The sequence below is a fragment of the Oncorhynchus keta genome, chromosome 10, assembly GCF_023373465.1.
Source record: "Oncorhynchus keta strain PuntledgeMale-10-30-2019 chromosome 10, Oket_V2, whole genome shotgun sequence".
In the NCBI taxonomy this organism is placed as follows: domain Eukaryota; kingdom Metazoa; phylum Chordata; class Actinopteri; order Salmoniformes; family Salmonidae; genus Oncorhynchus; species Oncorhynchus keta.
The window spans coordinates 79,865,207-79,889,650 of NC_068430.1; the positions used below are offsets into that span (position 1 = coordinate 79,865,207).

Consider the following 24,444-nt stretch of genomic DNA (forward strand, 5'->3'; position numbering starts at 1 on the left):
ATTGTGCCAAGTTAGATACATTAATTATTGCACCTTGACATGAAATTAATGTATAAATAAGATAGGCTATCATTGTATGTACTAAGAAATGTCCCACGACCTAAAAGATACGCCGACAGCTGTAATGTTTTTGTTCACTCTTTATTGTATTGTCGTGAAAGAGAAATCTCTTCTTAATTCAGGTATGCAGTTTACAGCATTATATTCATATTAAAAAAACATCAATTTTTGACCTATTTCCACATGATACAAAACTAAACCCCAGGTATGAATATAAACAATAACATAACTACACGTAGAAAGAGGCCTTCTAATTGACTACACCCCCACCCGCACTAATATCACCAGCCATGCTTCCTATTGGCTTATTCACAAACCCCCGGTCATCAGGACATTCTCCCATTGGTTGAAATCTCAAAGGGAGTAGAAGTGATGATAGCGTTGCATTTGGCACTTCATTTGGCATCTTCCTCTCCCAAGACTAGACTCATGAGGTCATGTCCCGAAGTATCCACCCTTGCATACTACTTAGTATGAAGCAATTCAGCCCGTGCATACTAGATAGTATGCTAGTGTGGTTATTGGGGACAGAGAATTAGAGGAGGGACAGATGGTTTCCTACAAGTACACTGGGGATTTACTGCCTCTTAAAATACCCTCAGTACAGAGAGTAGGAGATATTTTACACTATTCAATATGGTGCCCTCTGTCTAGATCTAGTATGCATCCAAATGTCACCCTATTCCCTATATAGTGCACTACTTTTGACCAGAACCCTATAGGACCCAGGTTAAAAATAGTGCACTACTTTTGACCAGAACCCTATAGGACCCAGGTTAAAAATAGTGCACTACTTTTGACCAGAACCCTATAGGACCCAGGTTAAAAATAGTGCACTACTTTTGACCAGAACCCTATAGGACCCAGGTTAAAAATAGTGCACTACTTTTGACCAGAACCCTATAGGACCCAGGTTAAAAATAGTGCACTACTTTTGACCAGAACCCTATAGGACCCAGGTTAAAAATAGTGCACTACAAAGAAATAGGGTGCCATTTGGGACACTACTCTGAGCCTGCTAAATAAACAGAACCTTTGGGTGACTGACTGGCAGATAATTCCAATTAAACACAGTCTATCCTGACATTTTATCAGTGTGTGTGTGTGATAGTGTGTGATAGTGTGTGTGTGTGTGTGTGTGTGATAGTGTGTGATAGTGTGTGAGTGTGATAGTGTGTGTGTGTGTGTGTGTGTGATAGTGTGTGATAGTGTGTGTGTGTGTGTGTGTGTGTGTGTGTGATAGTGTGTGATAGTGTGTGTGTGTGATAGTGTGTGTGTGTGTGTGTGTGTGATAGTGTGTGTGGTCGAGGAGGCCTCTCAGTGTAGTCTAAATAACAACAGCTTTATCACTAAGAATCACCATAATAAAACAACTGATCACAGCCAAACAAGAGTAGCCTGGGTACCAGTCTGTTCGTGCCATCCTTCCACTCTTCGTCATGCCAAACAATGCCCAGGACTACAAGGGGTGAAATGTTAACACAGAACAGCATCTGGTTTCCAGTCAACGACAACAACAAAGTCTTCATGATAAAGAGACAAACGGATTCTCGTACCTTTTAAAAAAGTTTTCAACGTAACGATCTACGGATGGCGACAAAGTTGCTACATTTTTCTCGACCGTTAAAACTCTCCCCTCTGATTTCTTCCAGTTCAGTTTCTCAAAATAAAAGACAAAAGAAAGGAACCCCAAAAACACAACAGTGGTGTTTGATTCTAGACCCTTATGTGATGACAGCCAACAGCATCGCTGTGAGAGGAAGGGGGAGAGAGAGAGGGGGTAAGTTTGACAGGGAGAGGTTGGGGATGGAGAGGTCTCTGTTCTACTGCGATTCTAGACCCTTATGTGATGACAGCCAACAGCATCGCTGTGAGAGGAAGGGGGAGAGAGAGAGAGGGGTAAGTTTGACAGGGAGAGGTTGGGGATGGAGGGGTCTCTGTTCTACTGCGATTCTAGAATATGGAACAGTTATGACACTACGGATTCTAGAATTCTAAATCATGTATTATTTTTTATGACAGGAAAGTTCTAGATAAGAATGCCTGTTGTGGACCAGAAATGGTCCAATGGGCGAGGAGGTGTGGTGTGTTTAGAGATCAGAGGTTTCTGAATGAGGGATGATGGAGTAGTAGAGTAGTGGATTTGGGGATGTACTTCACCTTTGACCTTTCAGACTTGCCTGACAACTCAAACTACTGTACATTTTCCCCCTGCTCTATGTTGGCATACTTCAGTCAGACGGCCATCGTTGAAGTTGTTTGTGGTGACGACAAAATGTGTGGTGTTGTAAGAAAACAAAGTCATCAGCGATTGGATCATCTCTAACCAATCAGAGTATCAAAGCCAATGACGAATTTTCAAAACGGCACCTTTCTGACTCTGGCCCAACCCATCGGTTTGTGGGACCAATCAGAATGGTTAGAATGTGTTTGCGTTCTAGAAATCGTCGGGGGGGTACTCAAATCCAGTCTCATTGCGGAGAAGAAACGAACGTCCGTGGGCGTGGCCTAGCGTTTCACTAGAGCAAGGAGCTTGGGTAGCCAGGCAACTTTCGGACCTCCACCTTGCATTTTTAGGGGGGTTGAAGGGCAACGTTCCTCCCTGTTAGCCTGCTGTCCAAATTACAACCTATTATTCCCTCGACTGTGCACTACTTACGACCAAAGCTCTGGTCAAAAGTAGTGCACGATGTAGGTAATAGGATGCCATTCGGGATGCCTGCCTGTCCTGTCCTGTCCTGTCCTGTGTGTGAGCGGTGGTGCTGGTGGTGGAAGGCATTGAGCAGTGCAGGGCCCCTGTGACATTCAGTACATCATAGAAATACAATCTTTAGAACAAACATCAACATTCTGTTCAATTGTTGTTTAAATCCGAGAGTTCCATCTCTGCCAAGAGAAAAAAGGTTTTATTTTGCTTGACTTGTTGTCCAGGCCTAATAACATGGAGATTGGTGTTGAGTGTATATATAGTGTTTCTGTGTATTCTGTGTAGTTTGATATGGTACACAGGTGGTTTTTAAACCTCTCCTCAGGGACCCAGGTCCACAGCCAGCTCACCTGATCTAACTAATCATCAAACCCTCGACCAGGTGAATCAGGCGACCTAGTTCAGGGCTACAACAGAATTGTGAAACGTCTGAGGAGAGGATTGATAACCCTGGGGGTAGGGGATGACATGGTACAGATTGGACCAGCGAGGTACAGACATTATGTGAGGTATAGGGAGGTAGCCACAAGTTATACTCATCAGCTGACTAAAGAGGTTTGCTCTAGATAATATCAACTGGCTTTGTTTTGGTTTGAATAGTACTAATTTCAGTTGCTTTGGTGATGGTTGTGTCTCATATGACCCCCTATTCCCTATATAGTGCACTACTTTTGGCACAGAGCCCTGTTCCCTATATAGTGCACTACTTTTGGCACAGAGCCCTGTTCCCTATATAGTGCACTACTTTTGGCACAGAGCCCTATTCCCTATATAGTGCACTACTTTTGGCACAGAGCCCTGTTCCCTATATAGTGCACTAATTTTGGCTAGAGCCTATGGGCTGTAGTCAAATAGTGCACTATAAAGGGAATAAGGTGCCATTTGAGACTCAACAATGTATTTTCAGCAATCAAGTGTCATCATGGGCTATCAATTTTCTTAAACTCACATTTCTATAAAACACTTTTCCAGAGAAAACTACATGTGAATATATAATATTGTGATTGGGTATAACTGTTACATTTTTCATTCCTAACGTTGTTTGGAGAACTCTGAATCTGATTAGAATGTAGTATAGGCCAGTTCCTCTGAAGGAGACTGGTTCGTTCTGTCGGTGACAGGAGATGAATACAGGAGAGACTAGAGAGAGGAGAGATCAGAGAGAGGAGAGACCAGAGAGAGGAGAGACCAGAGCGAGACAGGAGAGACCAGAGAGAGGAGAGACCAGAGAGAGGAGAGACCAGAGAGAGACAGGAGAGACCAGAGAGAGACAGGAGAGACCAGAGAGAGACAGGAGAGACCAGAGAGTGACAGGAGAGACCAGAGAGACAGGAGAGACCAGAGAGAGACAGGAGAGACCAGAGAGAGGAGAGACCAGAGAGACAGGAGAGACCAGAGGAGAGACCAGAGAGAGACAGGAGAGACCAGAGAGAGGAGAGACCAGAGAGAGGAGACACCAGAGAGAGGGAGGGACAGGAGAGACCAGAGAGAGACAGGAGAGAGCAGAGACCAGAGAGACAGGAGAGACCAGAGAGAGGAGAGACCAGAGAGTGACAGGAGAGACCAGAGAGAGACAGGAGAGACCAGAGAGAGGAGAGACCAGAGAGGAGAGACCAGAGAGAGACAGGAGAGACCAGAGGAGAGACCAGAGAGAGACAGGAGAGACCAGAGAGAGGAGAGACCAGAGAGAGGAGACACCAGAGAGAGGGAGGGACAGGAGAGACCAGAGAGAGACAGGAGAGACCAGAGAGAGGGAGGGGCAGGAGAGAGGTGAGAGACAGGAGATGAACACAGGAGAGACCAGAGAGGAGAGAGAGGGAGGGACAGGAGTGGGAGGGGGTTGGATGTGTGTGTCTGAGTTCCTGCGTTGATGTGTGTGTGTGAGACCGTAAAACGTGTGAGTTTGTAGAACACTGACTGTGTGTGTGTAAATGTAACAAAACTCAACTTCCACATCAGCTGTGTGTGGGAGGACGTGGAAGTCCTATGAGAGAGTGAGAGCAGGAATATTAAGGTGCAGTAGCGCACGGCGGCCAGCGGGTGGTGATAGCGCCGTCTACAGGGCAGTGAGACGGCCGGTGAGTGCTGCCTGCAGCTCCGAGGGCAGAAACACCCCCAGCTCTGTGATGATGCCCCCCGTTATCAGCTGGTGGGGGGTCACGTCAAACGCCGGGTTCCACACATCAATACCTGGAGAGGGAGAGAGGAGGGTAGACAGAGGGAGAGAGACAGGGGAAGGGACAGAGAGCAAGATAAATTAGGGGGTGTGGGGTTAGGGAGAGAGACGGGGGAAGGGACAGAGGAAGAGAGGGGAGAAGGAAGGGAGGTATCATGGTAGAGTGAGGGTGTAAAGGGAGGGAAGGAGAGAGAGAGAGAGACGGTAGAGAGAGACAGTGGAAGAGAGGTATCATGGTAGAGTGAGGGTGTAAAGGGAGGGAAGAGAAGGAGAGAGAGAGAGAGAGAGAGACGGTAGAGAGAGACAGTAGAGAGAGACAGTGGAAGAGAGGTATCATGGTAGAGTGAGGGTGTAAAGGGAGGGAAGGGAAGGAGAGAGACGGTAGAGAGAGACAGAGGAAGAGAGGTATCATGGTAGAGTGAGGGTGTAAAGGGAAGGAAGAGAAGGAGAGAGAGAGAGACGGTAGAGAGAGACAGAGGAAGAGAGGTATCATGGTAGAGTGAGGGTGTAAAGGGAGGGAAGGAGAGAGAGAGAGAGTAGAGAGAGAGACAGAGGAAGGGAGGTATCATGGTAGAGTGAGGGTGTAAAGGGAGGGAAGGAGAGAGACGGTAGAGAGAGACAGAGGAAGAGAGGTATCATGGTAGAGTGAGGGTGTAAAGGGAGGGAAGAGAAGGAGAGAGACGGTAGAGAGAGACAGAGGAAGAGAGAGAGAGACAGAGGAAGAGAGAGAGAGACAGAGGAAGAGAGAGAGAGACAGAGGAAGAGAGAGAGAGACAGAGGAAGAGAGAGACAGAGGAAGAGAGAGAGAGACAGAGGAAGAGAGATACAGAGGAAGAGAGGTATCATGGTAGAGTGAGGGTGTAAAGGGAGGGAAGGAGAGAGAGAGACGGTAGAGAGAGACAGAGGAATAGAGGTATCATGGTAGAGTGAGGGTGTAAAGGGAGGGAAGGAGAGAGAGACGGTAGAGAGAGACAGAGGAAGAGGTATCATGGTAGAGTGAGAGACGGTAGAGAGAGACAGAGGAAGAGAGGTATCATGGTAGAGTGAGGGTGTCTAGTAGAGAGAGACAGAGGAAGAGAGGTATCATGGTAGAGTGAGGGTGTAAAAGGGAGGGAAGGAGAGAGAGACCATGGTAGAGAGAGACAGAGGAAGAGAGGTATCCCCTAGAGTGAGGGTGTAAAGGGAGGGAAAGGAGAGAGACGGTGAGAGAGAGACAGAGGAAGAGAGGTTCATGGTAGAGTGAGGGTGTCTAGAGACGGTGAGAGAGACAAGAGGTATCATGGTAGAGTGAGGGTGTCCAGAGGACTGACTCTACCACTACACCGTTCCCCTGTCTGTCTACTGTTAGACAGAGACTACCACCGTTCCTCTGTCTGTCTGTTATACTCTAGTGATACTCTACCACTACACCGTTCCCTCTGTCTGTCTACTGTTATACTCTACCACTACACCGTTCCCTCTGTCTGTCTACTGTTATACTCTACCACTACAGTTCCCTCTGTCTGTCTACTGTTATACTCTACCACTACACCGTTCCCTCTGTCTGTCTACTGTTATACTCTACCACTACACCGTTCCCTCTGTCTGTCTACTGTTATACTCTACCACTACACCGTTCCTCTGTCTGGTACTGTTAGAGAGACTCTACCACTACACCGTTCCCTCTGTCTGTCTACTGTTATGTACCACTACTGTTATGTCTGTCTACTGTACCTCTACAGAGGTACCGTTCCTCTGTCTGTCTACTGTTATACTCTACCACTACACCGTTCCCTCTGTCTGTCTACTGTTAGACTCTAGGAACAGGTTCCTCTGTCTGTCTACTGTTATACTCTACCACTACACCGTTCCCTCTGTCTGTCTACTGTTATACTCTACCACTACACCGTTCCCTCTGTCTGTCTACTGTTATACTCTACCACTACACCGTTCCCTCTGTCTGTCTGTCTGTTATACTCTACCACTACACTGTTATACTCTACCACTACACCGTTCCCTCTGTCTGTCTACTGTTATACTCTACCACTACACCGTTCCCTCTGTCTGTCTACTGTTATACTCTACCACTACACCGTTCCCTCTGTCTGTCTACTGTTATACTCTACCACTACACCGTTCCCTCTGTCTGTCTGTCTGTTATACTCTACCACTACACCGTTCCCTCTGTCTGTCTACTGTTATACTCTACCACTACACCGTTCCCTCTGTCTGTCTACTGTTATACTCTACCACTACACCGTTCCCTCTGTCTGTCTGTCTGTCTGTTATACTCTACCACTACACCGTTCCCTCTGTCTGTCTACTGTTATACTCTACCACTACACCGTTCCCTCTGTCTGTCTACTGTTATACTCTACCACTACACCGTTCCCTCTGTCTGTCTACTGTTATACTCTACCACTACACCGTTCCCTCTGTCTGTCTACTGTTATACTCTACCACTACACCGTTCCCTCTGTCTGTCTACTGTTATACTCTACCACTACACCGTTCCCTCTGTCTGTCTACTGTTATACTCTACCACTACACCGTTCCCTCTGTCTGTCTACTGTTATACTCTACCACTACACCGTTCCCTCTGTCTGTCTACTGTTATACTCTACCACTACACCTGTCTGTCTCCCTCTGTCTGTCTGTCTGTTATACTCTACCACTACACCGTTCCCTCTGTCTGTCTACTGTTATACTCTACCACTACACCGTTCCCTCTGTCTGTCTACTGTTATACTCTACCACTACACCGTTCCCTCTGTCTGTCTACTGTTATACTCTACCACTACACCGTTCCCTCTGTCTGTCTACTGTTATACTCTACCACTACACCGTTCCCTCTGTCTGTCTACTGTTATACTCTACCACTACACCGTTCCCTCTGTCTGTCTACTGTTATACTCTACCACTACACCGTTCCCTCTGTCTGTCTACTGTTATACTCTACCACTACACCGTTCCCCCTGTCTGTCTACTGTTATACTCTACCACTACACCGTTCCCTCTGTCTGTCTACTGTTATACTCTACCACTACACCGTTCCCTCTGTCTGTCTACTGTTATACTCTACCACTACACCGTTCCCTCTGTCTACTGTTATACTCTACCACTACACCGTTCCCTCTGTCTGTCTACTGTTATACTCTACCACTACACCGTTCCCTCTGTCTGTCTACTGTTATACTCTACCACTACACCGTTCCCTCTGTCTGTCTACTGTTATACTCTACCACTACACCGTTCCCTCTGTCTGTCTACTGTTATACTCTACCACTACACCGTTCCCTCTGTCTGTCTACTGTTATACTCTACCACTACACCGTTCCCTCTGTCTGTCTACTGTTATACTCTACCACTACACCGTTCCCTCTGTCTGTCTACTGTTATACTCTACCACTACACCGTTCCCTCTGTCTGTCTGTCTGTTATACTCTACCACTACACCGTTCCCTCTGTCTGTCTACTGTTATACTCTACCACTACACCGTTCCCTCTGTCTGTCTACTGTTATACTCTACCACTACACCGTTCCCTCTGTCTGTCTACTGTTATACTCTACCACTACACCGTTCCCTCTGTCTGTCTACTGTTATACTCTACCACTACACCGTTCCCTCTGTCTGTCTACTGTTATACTCTACCACTACACCGTTCCCTCTGTCTGTCTACTGTTATACTCTACCACTACACCGTTCCCTCTGTCTGTCTACTGTTATACTCTACCACTACACCGTTCCCTCTGTCTGTCTACTGTTATACTCTACCACTACACCGTTCCCTCTGTCTGTCTACTGTTATACTCTACCACTACACCGTTCCCTCTGTCTGTCTACTGTTATACTCTACCACTACACCGTTCCCTCTGTCTGTCTACTGTTATACTCTACCACTACACCGTTCCCTCTGTCTGTCTGTCTACTGTTATACTCTACCACTACACCGTTCCCTCTGTCTGTCTACTGTTATACTCTACCACTACACCGTTCCCTCTGTCTGTCTACTGTTATACTCTACCACTACACCGTTCCCTCTGTCTGTCTACTGTTATACTCTACCACTACACCGTTCCCTCTGTCTGTCTACTGTTATACTCTACCACTACCACTCTACACCGTTCCCTCTGTCTGTCTACTGTTATACCGTTCCCTCTGTCTACCACTACACCGTTCCCTCTGTCTGTCTACTGTTATACTCTACCACTACACCGTTCCCTCTGTCTGTCTACTGTTATACTCTACCACTACACCGTTCCCTCTGTCTGTCTACTGTTATACTGTTCTACCACTACACCGTTCCCTCTGTCTGTCTACTGTTATACTCTACCACTACACCGTTCCCTCTGTCTGTCTACTGTTATACTCTACCACTACACCGTTCCCTCTGTCTGTCTACTGTTATACTCTACCACTACACCGTTCCCTCTGTCTGTCTACTGTTATACTCTACCACTACACCGTTCCCTCTGTCTGTCTACTGTTATACTCTACCACTACACCGTTCCCTCTGTCTGTCTACTGTTATACTCTACCACTACACCGTTCCCTCTGTCTGTCTACTGTTATACTCTACCACTACACCGTTCCCTCTGTCTGTCTACTGTTATACTCTACCACTACACCGTTCCCTCTGTCTGTCTACTGTTATACTCTACCACTACACCGTTCCCTCTGTCTGTCTACTGTTATACTCTACCACTACACCGTTCCCTCTGTCTGTCTACTGTTATACTCTACCACTACACCGTTCCCTCTGTCTGTCTACTGTTATACTCTACCACTACACCGTTCCCTCTGTCTGTCTACTGTTATACTCTACCACTACACCGTTCCCTCTGTCTGTCTACTGTTATACTCTACCACTACACCGTTCCCTCTGTCTGTCTACTGTTATACTGTCTACCACTACACCGTTCCCTCTGTCTGTCTACTGTTATACTCTACCACTACACCGTTCCCTCTGTCTGTCTACTGTTATACTCTACCACTACACCGTTCCCTCTGTCTGTCTACTGTTATACTCTACCACTACACCGTTCCCTCTGTCTGTCTACTGTTATACTCTACCACTACACCGTTCCCTCTGTCTGTCTACTGTTATACTCTACCACTACACCGTTCCCTCTGTCTGTCTACTGTTATACTCTACCACTACACCGTTCCCTCTGTCTGTCTACTGTTATACTCTACCACTACACCGTTCCCTCTGTCTGTCTGTTATACTCTACCACTACACCGTTCCCTCTGTCTGTCTACTGTTATACTCTACCACTACACCGTTCCCTCTGTCTGTCTACTGTTATACTCTACCACTACACCGTTCCCTCTGTCTGTCTACTGTTATACTCTACCACTACACCGTTCCCTCTGTCTGTCTACTGTTATACTCTACCACTACACCGTTCCCTCTGTCTGTCTACTGTTATACTCTACCACTACACCGTTCCTCTGTCTGTCTGTCTGTTATACTCTACCACTACACCGTTCCCTCTGTCTGTCTACTGTTATACTCTACCACTACACCGTTCCCTCTGTCTGTCTACTGTTATACTCTACCACTACACCGTTCCCTCTGTCTGTCTACTGTTATACTCTACCACTACACCGTTCCCTCTGTCTGTCTACTGTTATACTCTACCACTACACCGTTCCCTCTGTCTGTCTACTGTTATACTCTACCACTACACCGTTCCCTCTGTCTGTCTGTCTACTGTTATACTCTACCACTACACCGTTCCCTCTGTCTGTCTACTGTTATACTCTACCACTACACCGTTCCCTCTGTCTGTCTACTGTTATACTCTACCACTACACCGTTCCCTCTGTCTGTCTACTGTTATACTCTACCACTACACCGTTCCCTCTGTCTGTCTACTGTTATACTCTACCACTACACCGTTCCCTCTGTCTGTCTACTGTTATACTCTACCACTACACCGTTCCCCTCTGTCTGTCTACTGTTATACTCTACCACTACACCGTTCCCTCTGTCTGTCTACTGTTATACTCTACCACTACACCGTTCCCTCTGTCTGTCTACTGTTATACTCTACCACTACACCGTTCCCTCTGTCTGTCTACTGTTATACTCTACCACTACACCGTTCCCTCTGTCTGTCTACTGTTATACTCTACCACTACACCGTTCCCTCTGTCTGTCTACTGTTATACTCTACCACTACACCGTTCCCTCTGTCTGTCTACTGTTATACTCTACCACTACACCGTTCCCTCTGTCTGTCTACTGTTATACTCTACCACTACACCGTTCCCTCTGTCTGTCTACTGTTATACTCTACCACTACACCGTTCCCTCTGTCTGTCTACTGTTATACTCTACCACTACACCGTTCCTCTGTCTGTCTGTCTGTCTGTTATGTTCTACCACTACACCGTTCCCTCTGTCTGTCTACTGTTATACTCTACCACTACACCGTTCCGTCTGTCTACTGTTATACTCTACCACTACACCGTTCCCTCTGTCTGTCTGTTATACTCTACCACTACACCGTTCCCTCTGTCTGTCTACTGTTATACTCTACCACTACACCGTTCCCTCTGTCTGTCTACTGTTATACTCTACCACTACACCGTTCCCTCTGTCTGTCTACTGTTATACTCTACCACTACACCGTTCCCTCTGTCTGTCTACTGTTATACTCTACCACTACACCGTTCCCTCTGTCTGTCTACTGTTATACTCTACCACTACACCGTTCCCTCTGTCTGTCTACTGTTATACTCTACCACTACACCGTTCCCTCTGTCTACTGTTATACTCTACCACTACACCGTTCCCTCTGTCTGTCTACTGTTATACTCTACCACTACACCGTTCCCTCTGTCTGTCTACTGTTATACTCTACCACTACACCGTTCCCTCTGTCTGTCTACTGTTATACTCTACCACTACACCGTTCCCTCTGTCTGTCTACTGTTATACTCTACCACTACACCGTTCCCTCTGTCTGTCTACTGTTATACTCTACCACTACACCGTTCCCTCTGTCTGTCTACTGTTATACTCTACCACTACACCGTTCCCTCTGTCTGTCTACTGTTATACTCTACCACTACACCGTTCCCTCTGTCTGTCTGTCTACTGTTATACTCTACCACTACACCGTTCCCTCTGTCTGTCTGTCTACTGTTATACTCTACCACTACACCGTTCCCTCTGTCTGTCTACTGTTATACTCTACCACTACACCGTTCCCTCTGTCTGTCTACTGTTATACTCTACCACTACACCGTTCCCTCTGTCTGTCTACTGTTATACTCTACCACTACACCGTTCCCTCTGTCTGTCTACTGTTATACTCTACCACTACACCGTTCCTCTGTCTGTCTACTGTTATACTCTACCACTACACCGTTCCCTCTGTCTGTCTACTGTTATACTCTACCACTACACCGTTCCCTCTGTCTGTCTACTGTTATACTCTACCACTACACCGTTCCCTCTGTCTGTCTACTGTTATACTCTACCACTACACCGTTCCTCTGTCTGTCTACTGTTATACTCTACCACTACACCGTTCCCTCTGTCTGTCTACTGTTATACTCTACCACTACACCGTTCCCTCTGTCTGTCTACTGTTATACTCTACCACTACACCGTTCCCTCTGTCTGTCTACTGTTATACTCTACCACTACACCGTTCCCCTCTGTCTGTCTACTGTTATACTCTACCACTACACCGTTCCCTCTGTCTGTCTACTGTTATACTCTACCACTACACCGTTCCCTCTGTCTGTCTACTGTTATACTCTACCACTACACCGTTCCCCTCTGTCTGTCTACTGTTATACTCTACCACTACACCGTTCCTCTGTCTGTCTACTGTTATACTCTACCACTACACCGTTCCCTCTGTCTGTCTACTGTTATACTCTACCACTACACCGTTCCCTCTGTCTGTCTACTGTTATACTCTACCACTACACCGTTCCCTCTGTCTGTCTACTGTTATACTCTACCACTACACCGTTCCCTCTGTCTGTCTACTGTTATACTCTACCACTACACCGTTCCCTCTGTCTGTCTACTGTTATACTCTACCACTACACCGTTCCCTCTGTCTGTCTACTGTTATACTCTACCACTACACCGTTCCCTCTGTCTGTCTGTCTGTTATACTCTACCACTACACCGTTCCCTCTGTCTGTCTACTGTTATACTCTACCACTACACCGTTCCCTCTGTCTGTCTACTGTTATACTCTACCACTACACCGTTCCTCTGTCTGTCTACTGTTATACTCTACCACTACACCGTTCCCTCTGTCTGTCTACTGTTATACTCTACCACTACACCGTTCCCTCTGTCTGTCTACTGTTATACTCTACCACTACACCGTTCCCTCTGTCTGTCTACTGTTATACTCTACCACTACACCGTTCCCTCTGTCTGTCTACTGTTATACTCTACCACTACACCGTTCCCTCTGTCTGTCTACTGTTATACTCTACCACTACACCGTTCCCTCTGTCTGTCTGTCTACTGTTATACTCTACCACTACACCGTTCCCTCTGTCTGTCTACTGTTATACTCTACCACTACACCGTTCTGTCCTCTGTCTGTCTCTGTTATACTCTACCACTACACCGTTCCTCTGTCTGTCTGTCTGTTATACTCTACCACTACACCGTTCCCTCTGTCTGTCTACTGTTATACTCTACCACTACACCGTTCCCTCTGTCTGTCTACTGTTATACTCTACCACTACACCGTTCCCTCTCTGTCTGTCTACTGTTATACTCTACCACTACACCGTTCCCTCTGTCTGTCTACTGTTATACTCTACCACTACACCGTTCCCTCTGTCTGTCTACTGTTATACTCTACCACTACACCGTTCCCTCTGTCTGTACCACTACACCGTTCCCTCTGTCTGTCTACTGTTATACTCTACCACTACACCGTTCCCTCTGTCTGTCTACTGTTATACTCTACCACTACACCGTTCCTCTGTCTGTCTACTGTTATACTCTACCACTACACCGTCCTCTGTCTGTCTACTGTTATACTCTACCACTACACCGTTCCCTCTGTCTGTCTACTGTTATACTCTACCACTACACCGTTCCTCTGTCTGTCTACTGTTATACTCTACCACTACACCGTTCCCTCTGTCTGTCTGTCTGTTATACTCTACCACTACACCGTTCCCTCTGTCTGTCTACTGTTATACTCTACCACTACACCGTTCCCTCTGTCTGTCTACTGTTATACTCTACCACTACACCGTTCCTCTGTCTGTCTACTGTTATACTCTACCACTACACCGTTCCCTCTGTCTGTCTACTGTTATACTCTACCACTACACCTCCTCTCTGTCTGTCTACTGTTATACTCTACCACTACACCGTTCCCTCTGTCTGTCTACTGTTATACTCTACCACTACACCGTTCCCTCTGTCTGTCTACTGTTATACTCTACCACTACACCGTTCCCTGTCTGTCTGTCTACTGTTATACTCTACCACTACACCGTTCCTCTGTCTGTCTACTGTTATACTCTACCACTACACCGTTCCCTCTGTCTGTTCCCTCTGTCTGTCTGTTATACTCTACCACTACACCGTTCCCTCTGTCTGTCTACTGTTATACTCTACCACTACACCGTTCCCTCTGTCTGTCTACTGTTATACTCTACCACTACACCGTTCCTCTGTCTGTCTACTGTTATACTCTACCACTACACCGTTCCTCTGTCTGTCTACTGTTATACTCTACCACTACACCTACACCCTCTGTCTGTCTACTGTTATACTCTACCACTACACCGTTCCTCTGTCTGTCTACTGTTATACTCTACCACTACACCGTTCCTCTGTCTGTCTACTGTTATACTCTACCACTACACCGTTCCCTCTGTCTGTCTACTGTTATACTCTACCACTACACCGTTCCCTCTGTCTGTCTACTGTTATACTCTACCACTACACCGTTCCCTCTGTCTGTCTACTGTTATACTCTACCACTACACGTTCCCTCTGTCTGTCTACTGTTATACTCTACCACTACACCGTTCCCTCTGTCTGTCTACTGTTATACTGTTCTACCACTACACCGTTCCCTCTGTCTGTCTACTGTTATACTCTACCACTACACCGTTCCCTCTGTCTGTCTACTGTTATACTCTACCACTACACCGTTCCTCTGTCTGTCTACTGTTATACTCTACCACTACACCGTTCCTCTGTCTGTCTACTGTTATACTCTACCACTACACCGTTCCCTCTGTCTGTCTACTGTTATACTCTACCACTACACCGTTCCCTCTGTCTGTCTACTGTTATACTCTACCACTACACCGTTCCTCTGTCTGTCTACTGTTATACTCTACCACTACACCGTTCCCTCTGTCTGTCTACTGTTATACTCTACCACTACACCGTTCCCTCTGTCTGTCTACTGTTATACTCTACCACTACACCGTTCCTCTGTCTGTCTACTGTTATACTCTACCACTACACCGTTCCCTCTGTCTGTCTACTGTTATACTCTACCACTACACCGTTCCCTCTGTCTGTCTACTGTTATACTCTACCACTACACCGTTCCCTCTGTCTGTCTGTCTGTTATACTCTACCACTACACCGTTCCCTCTGTCTGTTATATACTCTACCACTACACCGTTCCCTCTGTCTGTCTACTGTTATACTCTACCACTACACCGTTCTCTGTCTGTCTGTCTACCACTACACCGTTCCTCTGTCTGTCTACTGTTATACTCTACCACTACACCGTTCCTCTGTCTGTCTACTGTTATACTCTACCACTACACCGTTCCTCTGTCTGTCTACTGTTATACTCTACCACTACACCGTTCCCTCTGTCTGTCTACTGTTATACTCTACCACTACACCGTTCCTCTGTCTGTCTACTGTTATACTCTACCACTACACCGTTCCCTCTGTCTGTCTACTGTTATACTCTACCACTACACCGTTCCTCTGTCTGTCTACTGTTATACTCTACCACTACACCGTTCCCTCTGTCTGTCTACTGTTATACTCTACCACTACACCGTTCCCTCCTGTCTGTCTGTCTACTGTTATACTCTACCACTACACCGTTCCTCTGTCTGTCTACTGTTATACTCTACCACTACACCGTTCCTCTGTCTGTCTACTGTTATACTACCACTACCACTACACCGTTCCCTCTGTCTGTCTACTGTTATACTCTACCACTACACCGTTCCCTCTGTCTGTCTACTGTTATACTCTACCACTACACCGTTCCTCTGTCTGTCTCTGTTATACTCTACCACTACACCGTTCCTCTGTCTGTCTACTGTTATACTCTACCACTACACCGTTCCTCTGTCTGTCTACTGTTATACTCTACCACTACACCGTTCCCTCTGTCTGTCTACTGTTATACTCTACCACTACACCGTTCCCTCTGTCTGTCTACTGTCTACCACTGTTATACTCTACCTCTGTCTGTCTACTGTTATACTCTACCACTACACCGTTCCTCTGTCTGTCTGTTATACTCTACCACTACACCGTTCCTCTGTCTGTCTACTGTTATACTCTACCACTACACCGTTCCCTCTGTCTGTCTACTGTTATACTCTACCACTACACCGTTCCCTCTGTCTGTCTACTGTTATACTCTACCACTACACCGTTCCCTCTGTCTGTCTACTGTTATACTCTACCACTACACCGTTCCTCTGTCTGTACTGTTATACTCTACCACTACACCGTTCCTCTGTCTGTCTACTGTTATACTCTACCACTACACCGTTCCCTCTGTCTGTCTACTGTTATACTCTACCACTACACCGTTCCCTCCTGTCTGTCTGTCTACTGTTATACTCTACCACTACACCGTTCCTCTGTCTGTCTACTGTTATACTCTACCACTACACCGTTCCCTCTGTCTGTCTACTGTTATACTCTACCACTACACCGTTCCTCTGTCTGTCTACTGTTATACTCTACCACTACACTGTTCCTCTGTCTGTCTACTGTTATACTCTACCACTACACCGTTCCTCTGTCTGTCTACTGTTATACTCTACCACTACACCGTTCCTCTGTCTGTCTACTGTTATACTCTACCACTACACCGTTCCCTCTGTCTGTCTGTCTGTTATACTCTACCACTACACTGTCTGTCTACTGTTATCTCTGTCTGTGTCTACTGTTATACTCTACCACTACACCGTTCCTCTGTCTGTCTACTGTTATACTCTACCACTACACCGTTCCCTCTGTCTGTCTACTGTTATACTCTACCACTACACCGTTCCCTCTGTCTGTCTACTGTTATACTCTACCACTACACCGTTCCTCTGTCTGTCTACTGTTATACTCTACCACTACACCGTTCCCTCTGTCTGTCTACTGTTATACTCTACCACTACACCGTTCCTCTGTCTGTCTACTGTTATACTCTACCACTACACCGTCCCTCCTCTGTCTGTCTACTGTTATACTCTACCACTACACCGTTCCCTCTGTCTGTCTACTGTTATACTCTACCACTACACCGTTCCCTCTGTCTGTCTACTGTTATACTCTACCACTACACCGTTCCTCTGTCTGTCTACTGTTATACTCTACCACTACACCGCTCCCTCTGTCTGTCTACTGTTATACTCTACCACTACACCGTTCCCTCTGTCTGTCTACTGTTATACTCTACCACTACACCGTTCCTCTGTCTGTCTCTGTTATACTCTACCACTACACCGTTCCCTCTGTCTGTCTGTTATACTCTACCACTACACCGTTCCCTCTGTCTACTGTTATACTCTACCACTACACCGTTCCTCTGTCTGTCTGTTATACTCTACCACTACACCGTTCCTCTCTGTCTGTCTACTGTTATACTCTACCACTACACCGTTCCTCTGTCTGTCTACTGTTATACTCTACCACTACACCGTTCCTCTGTCTGTCTACTGTTATACTCTACCACTACACCGTTCCCTCTGTCTGTCTACTGTTATACTCTACCACTACACCGTTCCCTCTGTCTGTCTACTGTTATACTCTACCACTACACCGTTCCTCTGTCTGTCTACTGTTATACTCTACCACTACACCGTTCCCTCTGTCTGTCTACTGTTATACTCTACCACTACACCTGTCTGTCTACTGTTATACTCTACCACTACACCGTCTGTCTGTCTGTTATACTCTACCACTACACCGTTCCTCTGTCTGTCTACTGTTATACTCTACCACTACACCGTTCCCTCTGTCTGTCTACTGTTATACTCTACCACTACACCGTTCCTCTGTCTGTCTACTGTTATACTCTACCACTACACCGTTCCTCTGTCTGTCTGTCTACTGTTATACTCTACCACTACACCGTTCCCTCTGTCTGTCTACTGTTATACTCTACCACTACACCGTTCCCTCTGTCTGTCTACTGTTATACTCTACCACTACACCGTTCCTCTGTCTGTCTACTGTTATACTCTACCACTACACTGTCTGTCTACTGTTATACTCTACCACTGTCCCTCTGTCTGTCTACTGTTATACTCTACCACTACACCGTTCCTCTGTCTGTCTACTGTTATACTCTACCACTACACCGTTCTCCTCTGTCTGTCTGTCTACACCGTTCCTCTGTCTGTCTACTGTTATACTCTACCACTACACCGTTCCCTCTGTCTGTCTACTGTTATACTCTACCACTACACCGTTCCCCTCTGTCTGTCTACTGTTATACTCTACCACTACACCGTTCCCTCTGTCTGTCTACTGTTATACTCTACCACTACACCGTTCCCTCTGTCTGTCTACTGTTATACTCTACCACTACACCGTTCCCTCTGTCTGTCTACTGTTATATACCACTACACCGTTCCTCTGTCTGTCTACTGTTATACTCTACCACTACACCGTTCCTCTGTCTGTCTACTGTTATACTCTACCACTACACCGTTCCTCTGTCTGTCTACTGTTATACTCTACCACTACACCGTTCCCTCTGTCTGTCTACTGTTATACTCTACCACTACACCGTTCCCTCTGTCTGTCTACTGTTATACTCTACCACTACACCGTTCCTCTGTCTGTCTACTGTTATACTCTACCACTACACCGTTCCCTCTGTCTGTCTACTGTTATACTCTACCACTACACCGTTCCCTCTGTCTGTCTGTCTACTGTTATACTCTACCACTACACCGTTCCCTCTGTCTGTCTGTCTACTGTTATACTCTACCACTACACCGTTCCCTCTGTCTGTCTACTGTTATACTCTACCACTACACCGTTCCCTCTGTCTGTCTCTGTTATACTCTACCACTACACCGTTCCCTCTGTCTGTCTACTGTTATACTCTACCACTACACCGTTCCCTCTGTCTGTCTACTGTTATACTCTACCACTACACCGTTCCCTCTGTCTGTCTACTGTTATACTCTACCACTACACCGTTCCTGTCTGTCTCTGTCTGTCTACTGTTATACTCTACCACTACACCGTTCCCTCTGTCTGTCTACTGTTATACTCTACCACTACACCGTTCCCTCTGTCTGTCTACTGTTATACTCTACCACTACACCGTTCCCTCTGTCTGTCTACTGTTATACTCTACCACTACACCGTTCCCTCTGTCTGTCTACTGTTATACTCTACCACTACACCGTTCCCTCTGTCTGTCTACTGTTATACTCTACCACTACACCGTTCCCTCTGTCTGTCTACTGTTATACTCTACCACTACACCGTTCCCTCTGTCTGTCTGTCTGTTATACTCTACCACTACACCGTTCCTCTGTCTGTCTACTGTTATACTCTACCACTACACCGTTCCCTCTGTCTGTCTACTGTTATACTCTACCACTACACCGTTCCCTCTGTCTGTCTACTGTTATACTCTACCACTACACCGTTCCCTCTGTCTGTCTACTGTTATACTCTACCACTACACCGTTCCCTCTGTCTGTCTACTGTTATACTCTACCACTACACCGTTCCCTCTGTCTGTCTACTGTTATACTCTACCACTACACCGTTCCCTCTGTCTGTCTACTGTTATACTCTACCACTCCGTTCCCTCTGTCTGTCTGTCTGTTATACTCTACCACTACACCGTTCCCTCTGTCTGTCTGTCTGTTATACTCTACCACTACACCGTTCCCTCTGTCTGTCTACTGTTATACTCTACCACTACACCGTTCCTCTGTCTGTCTGTCTGTTATACTCTACCACTACACCGTTCCTCTGTCTGTCTGTCTACTGTTATACTCTACCACTACACCGTTCCCTCTGTCTGTCTGTTATACTCTACCACTACACCGTTCCCTCTGTCTGTCTCTGTTATACTCTACCACTACACCGTTCCCTCTGTCTGTCTACTGTTATACTCTACCACTACACCGTTCCCTCTGTCTGTCTGTTATACTCTACCACTACACCGTTCCCTCTGTCTGTCTACTGTTATACTCTACCACTACACCGTTCCCTCTGTCTGTCTACTGTTATACTCTACCACTACACTGTTATATATCTCTACCACTACGCTGTTATATCTCTACCACTACACTGTTATATCTCTATCAGGGATTACACTGTTATATCTCTACCACTACACTGTTATATCTCTATCAGGGACTACACTGTTATATCTCTACCACTACACTGTTATATCTCTCTACCACTACACTGTTATATCTCTACCACTACACTGTTATATCTCTCTACCACTACACTGTTATATCTCTACCACTACACTGTTATATCTCTCTACCACTACACTGTTATATCTCTCTACCACTACACTGTTATATCTCTCTACCACTACACTGTTATATCTCTACCACTACACTGTTATATCTCTACCACTACACTGTTATATCTCTACCACTACACTGTTATATATCTCTACCACTACACTGTTATATCTCTCTACCACTACACTGTTATATCTCTCTACCACTACACTGTTATATCTCTACCACTACACTGTTATATATCTCTACCACTACACTGTTATATCTCTACCACTACACTGTTATATCTCTCTACCACTACACTGTTATATATCTCTACCACTACACTGTTATATCTCTACCAGGTACTACACTGTTATATCTCTACCACTACACTGTTATATCTCTACCACTACACTGTTATATCTCTACCACTACACTGTTATATCTCTACCACTACACTGTTATATATCTCTACCACTACACTGTTATATCTCTACCACTACACTGTTATATCTCTACCACTACACTGTTATATCTCTACCAGGGACTACACTGTTATATCTCTCTACCACTACACTGTTATATCTCTCTACCACTACACTGTTATATCTCTACCACTACACTGTTATATCTCTACCACTACACTGTTATATCTCTATCAGGGATTACACTGTTATATCTCTACCACTACACTGTTATATCTCTACCACTACACTGTTATATCTCTATCAGGGATTACACTGTTATATCTCTACCACTACACTGTTATATCTCTACCACTACACTGTTATATCTCTATCAGGGATTACACTGTTATATCTCTACCACTACACTGTTATATCTCTACCACTACACTGTTATATCTCTACCACTACACTGTTATATCTCTCTACCACTACACTGTTATATCTCTACCACTACACTGTTATATCTCTATCAGGGACTACACTGTTATATCTCTACCACTACACTGTTATATCTCTCTACCACTACACTGTTATATCTCTCCCACTACACTGTTATATCTCTACCACTACGCTGTTATATCTCTACCACTACACTGTTATATCTCTACCAGGGACTACACTGTTATATCTCTACCAGGGACTACACTGTTATATCTCTACCAGGGACTACACTGTTATATCTCTACCAGGGACTACACTGTTATATCTCTACCAGGGACTACACTGTTATATCTCTACCAGGGACTACACTGTTATATCTCTACCAGGGACTACACTGTTATATCTCTACCAGGGACTACACTGTTATCTCTCTACCACTACACTGTTATATCTCTACCAGGGACTACACTGTTATATCTCTACCAGGGACTACGCTGTTATATCTCTACCAGGGACTACACTGTTATATCTCTACCAGGGACTACGCTGTTATATCTCTACCACTACACTGTTATATCTCTACCAGGGACTACGCTGTTATATCTCTACCACTACACTGTTATATCTCTCCCACTACGCTGTTATATCTCTCCCACTACGCTGTTATATCTCTACCAGGGACTACGCTGTTATATCTCTACCAGGGACTACACTGTTATATCTCTACCAGGGACTACACTGTTATATCTCTACCAGGGACTACACTGTTATATCTCTACCAGGGACTACACTGTTATATCTCTCTACCACTACACTGTTATATCTCTACCACTACACTGTTATATCTCTACCACTACGCTGTTATATCTCTACCACTACACTGTTATATCTCTACCACTACGCTGTTATATCTCTCCCACTACACTGTTATATCTCTCTACCACTACACTGTTATATCTCTACCAGGGACTACGCTGTTATATCTCTACCACTACACTGTTATATCTCTCCCACTACACTGTTATATCTCTCCCACTACGCTGTTATATCTCTACCACTACACTGTTATATCTCTACCAGGGACTACGCTGTTATATCTCTACCACTACACTGTTATATCTCTACCAGGGACTACGCTGTTATATCTCTACCAAGGACTACGCTGTTATATCTCTACCACTACGCTGTTATATCTCTACCAGGGACTACACTGTTATATCTCTACCAGGGACTACACTGTTATATCTCTACCAGGGACTACACTGTTATATCTCTACCAGGGACTACACTGTTATATCTCTCTACCACTACACTGTTATATCTCTACCACTACGCTGTTATATCTCTCCCACTACGCTGTTATATCTCTACCACTACACTGTTATATCTCTACCACTACACTGTTATATCTCTCTACCACTACACTGTTATATCTCTCTACCACTACACTGTTATATCTCTACCACTACACTGTTATATCTCTACCAGGGACTACACTGTTATATCTCTACCACTACACTGTTATATCTCTACCAGGGACTACACTGTTATATCTCTACCACTACGCTGTTATATCTCTACCACTACACTGTTATATCTCTACCACTACACTGTTATATCTCTACCAGGGACTACGCTGTTATATCTCTACCACTACACTGTTATATCTCTCCCACTACGCTGTTATATCTCTCCCACTACGCTGTTATATCTCTACCAGGGACTACGCTGTTATATCTCTACCAGGGACTACACTGTTATATCTCTACCACTACGCTGTTATATCTCTACCAGGGACTACACTGTTATATCTCTACCACTACACTGTTATATCTCTACCAGGGACTACACTGTTATATCTCTACCAGGGACTACGCTGTTATATACCACTACACTGTTATATCTCTACCACTACACTGTTATATCTCTACCAGGGACTACGCTGTTATATCTCTACCACTACACTGTTATATCTCTACCAGGGACTACACTGTTATATCTCTACCAGGGACTACACTGTTATATCTCTACCAGGGACTACACTGTTATATCTCTACCACTACACTGTTATATCTCTACCACTACGCTGTTATATCTCTACCACTACACTGTTATATCTCTACCACTACACTGTTATATCTCTACCACTACACTGTTATATCTCTACCAGGGACTACGCTGTTATATCTCTACCACTACACTGTTATATCTCTACCAGGGGCTGTTATATCTCTACCACTATACTGTTATATCTCTCTACCACTACACTGTTATATCTCTACCACTACACTGTTATATATCTACCAGGGACTACACTGTTATATCTCTACCAGGGACTACACTGTTATATCTCTACCAGGGACTACACTGTTATATCTCTACCAGGGACTACACTGTTATATCTCTACCACTACACTGTTATATCTCTACCACTACACTGTTATATCTCTACCAGGGACTACACTGTTATATCTCTACCACTACACTGTTATATCTCTACCAGGGACTACACTGTTATATCTCTCTACCACTACACTGTTATATCTCTACCACTACACTGTTATATCTCTACCAGGGACTACACTGTTATATCTCTACCACTACACTGTTATATCTCTACCAGGGACTACACTGTTATATCTCTACCAGGGACTACGCTGTTATATCTCTACCAGGGACTACACTGTTATATCTCTACCAGGGACTACACTGTTATATCTCTACCAGGGACTACGCTGTTATATCTCTACCAGGGACTACGCTGTTATATCTCTACCAGGGACTACGCTGTTATATCTCTACCAGGGACTACGCTGTTATATCTCTACCAGGGACTACGCTGTTATATCTCTACCAGGGACTACGCTGTTATATCTCTACCAGGGACTACACTGTTATATCTCTACCAGGGACTACACTGTTATATCTCTACCAGGGACTACACTGTTATATCTCTACCAG

The 24,444-nt window shown here is 45.3% G+C and overlaps 1 protein-coding gene across 1 annotated transcript; it reads right to left on the reverse strand.

Annotated features, from left to right (window-relative positions):
* Positions 1-122: 122 nt before the first annotated feature.
* On the reverse strand, positions 123-5,789 carry LOC127931953 (uncharacterized). The gene is made up of 4 exons (XM_052526110.1): positions 5,771-5,789; positions 4,841-4,957; positions 3,968-4,709; positions 123-3,931 (listed from the first exon to the last, which is right to left on the reverse strand). The coding sequence occupies exons 1-4, from the start codon at positions 5,787-5,789 to the stop codon at positions 3,721-3,723; spliced, it is 1,089 nt and encodes a 362-aa protein (XP_052382070.1). The 3' UTR covers positions 123-3,720.
* Positions 5,790-24,444: the final 18,655 nt, after the last annotated feature.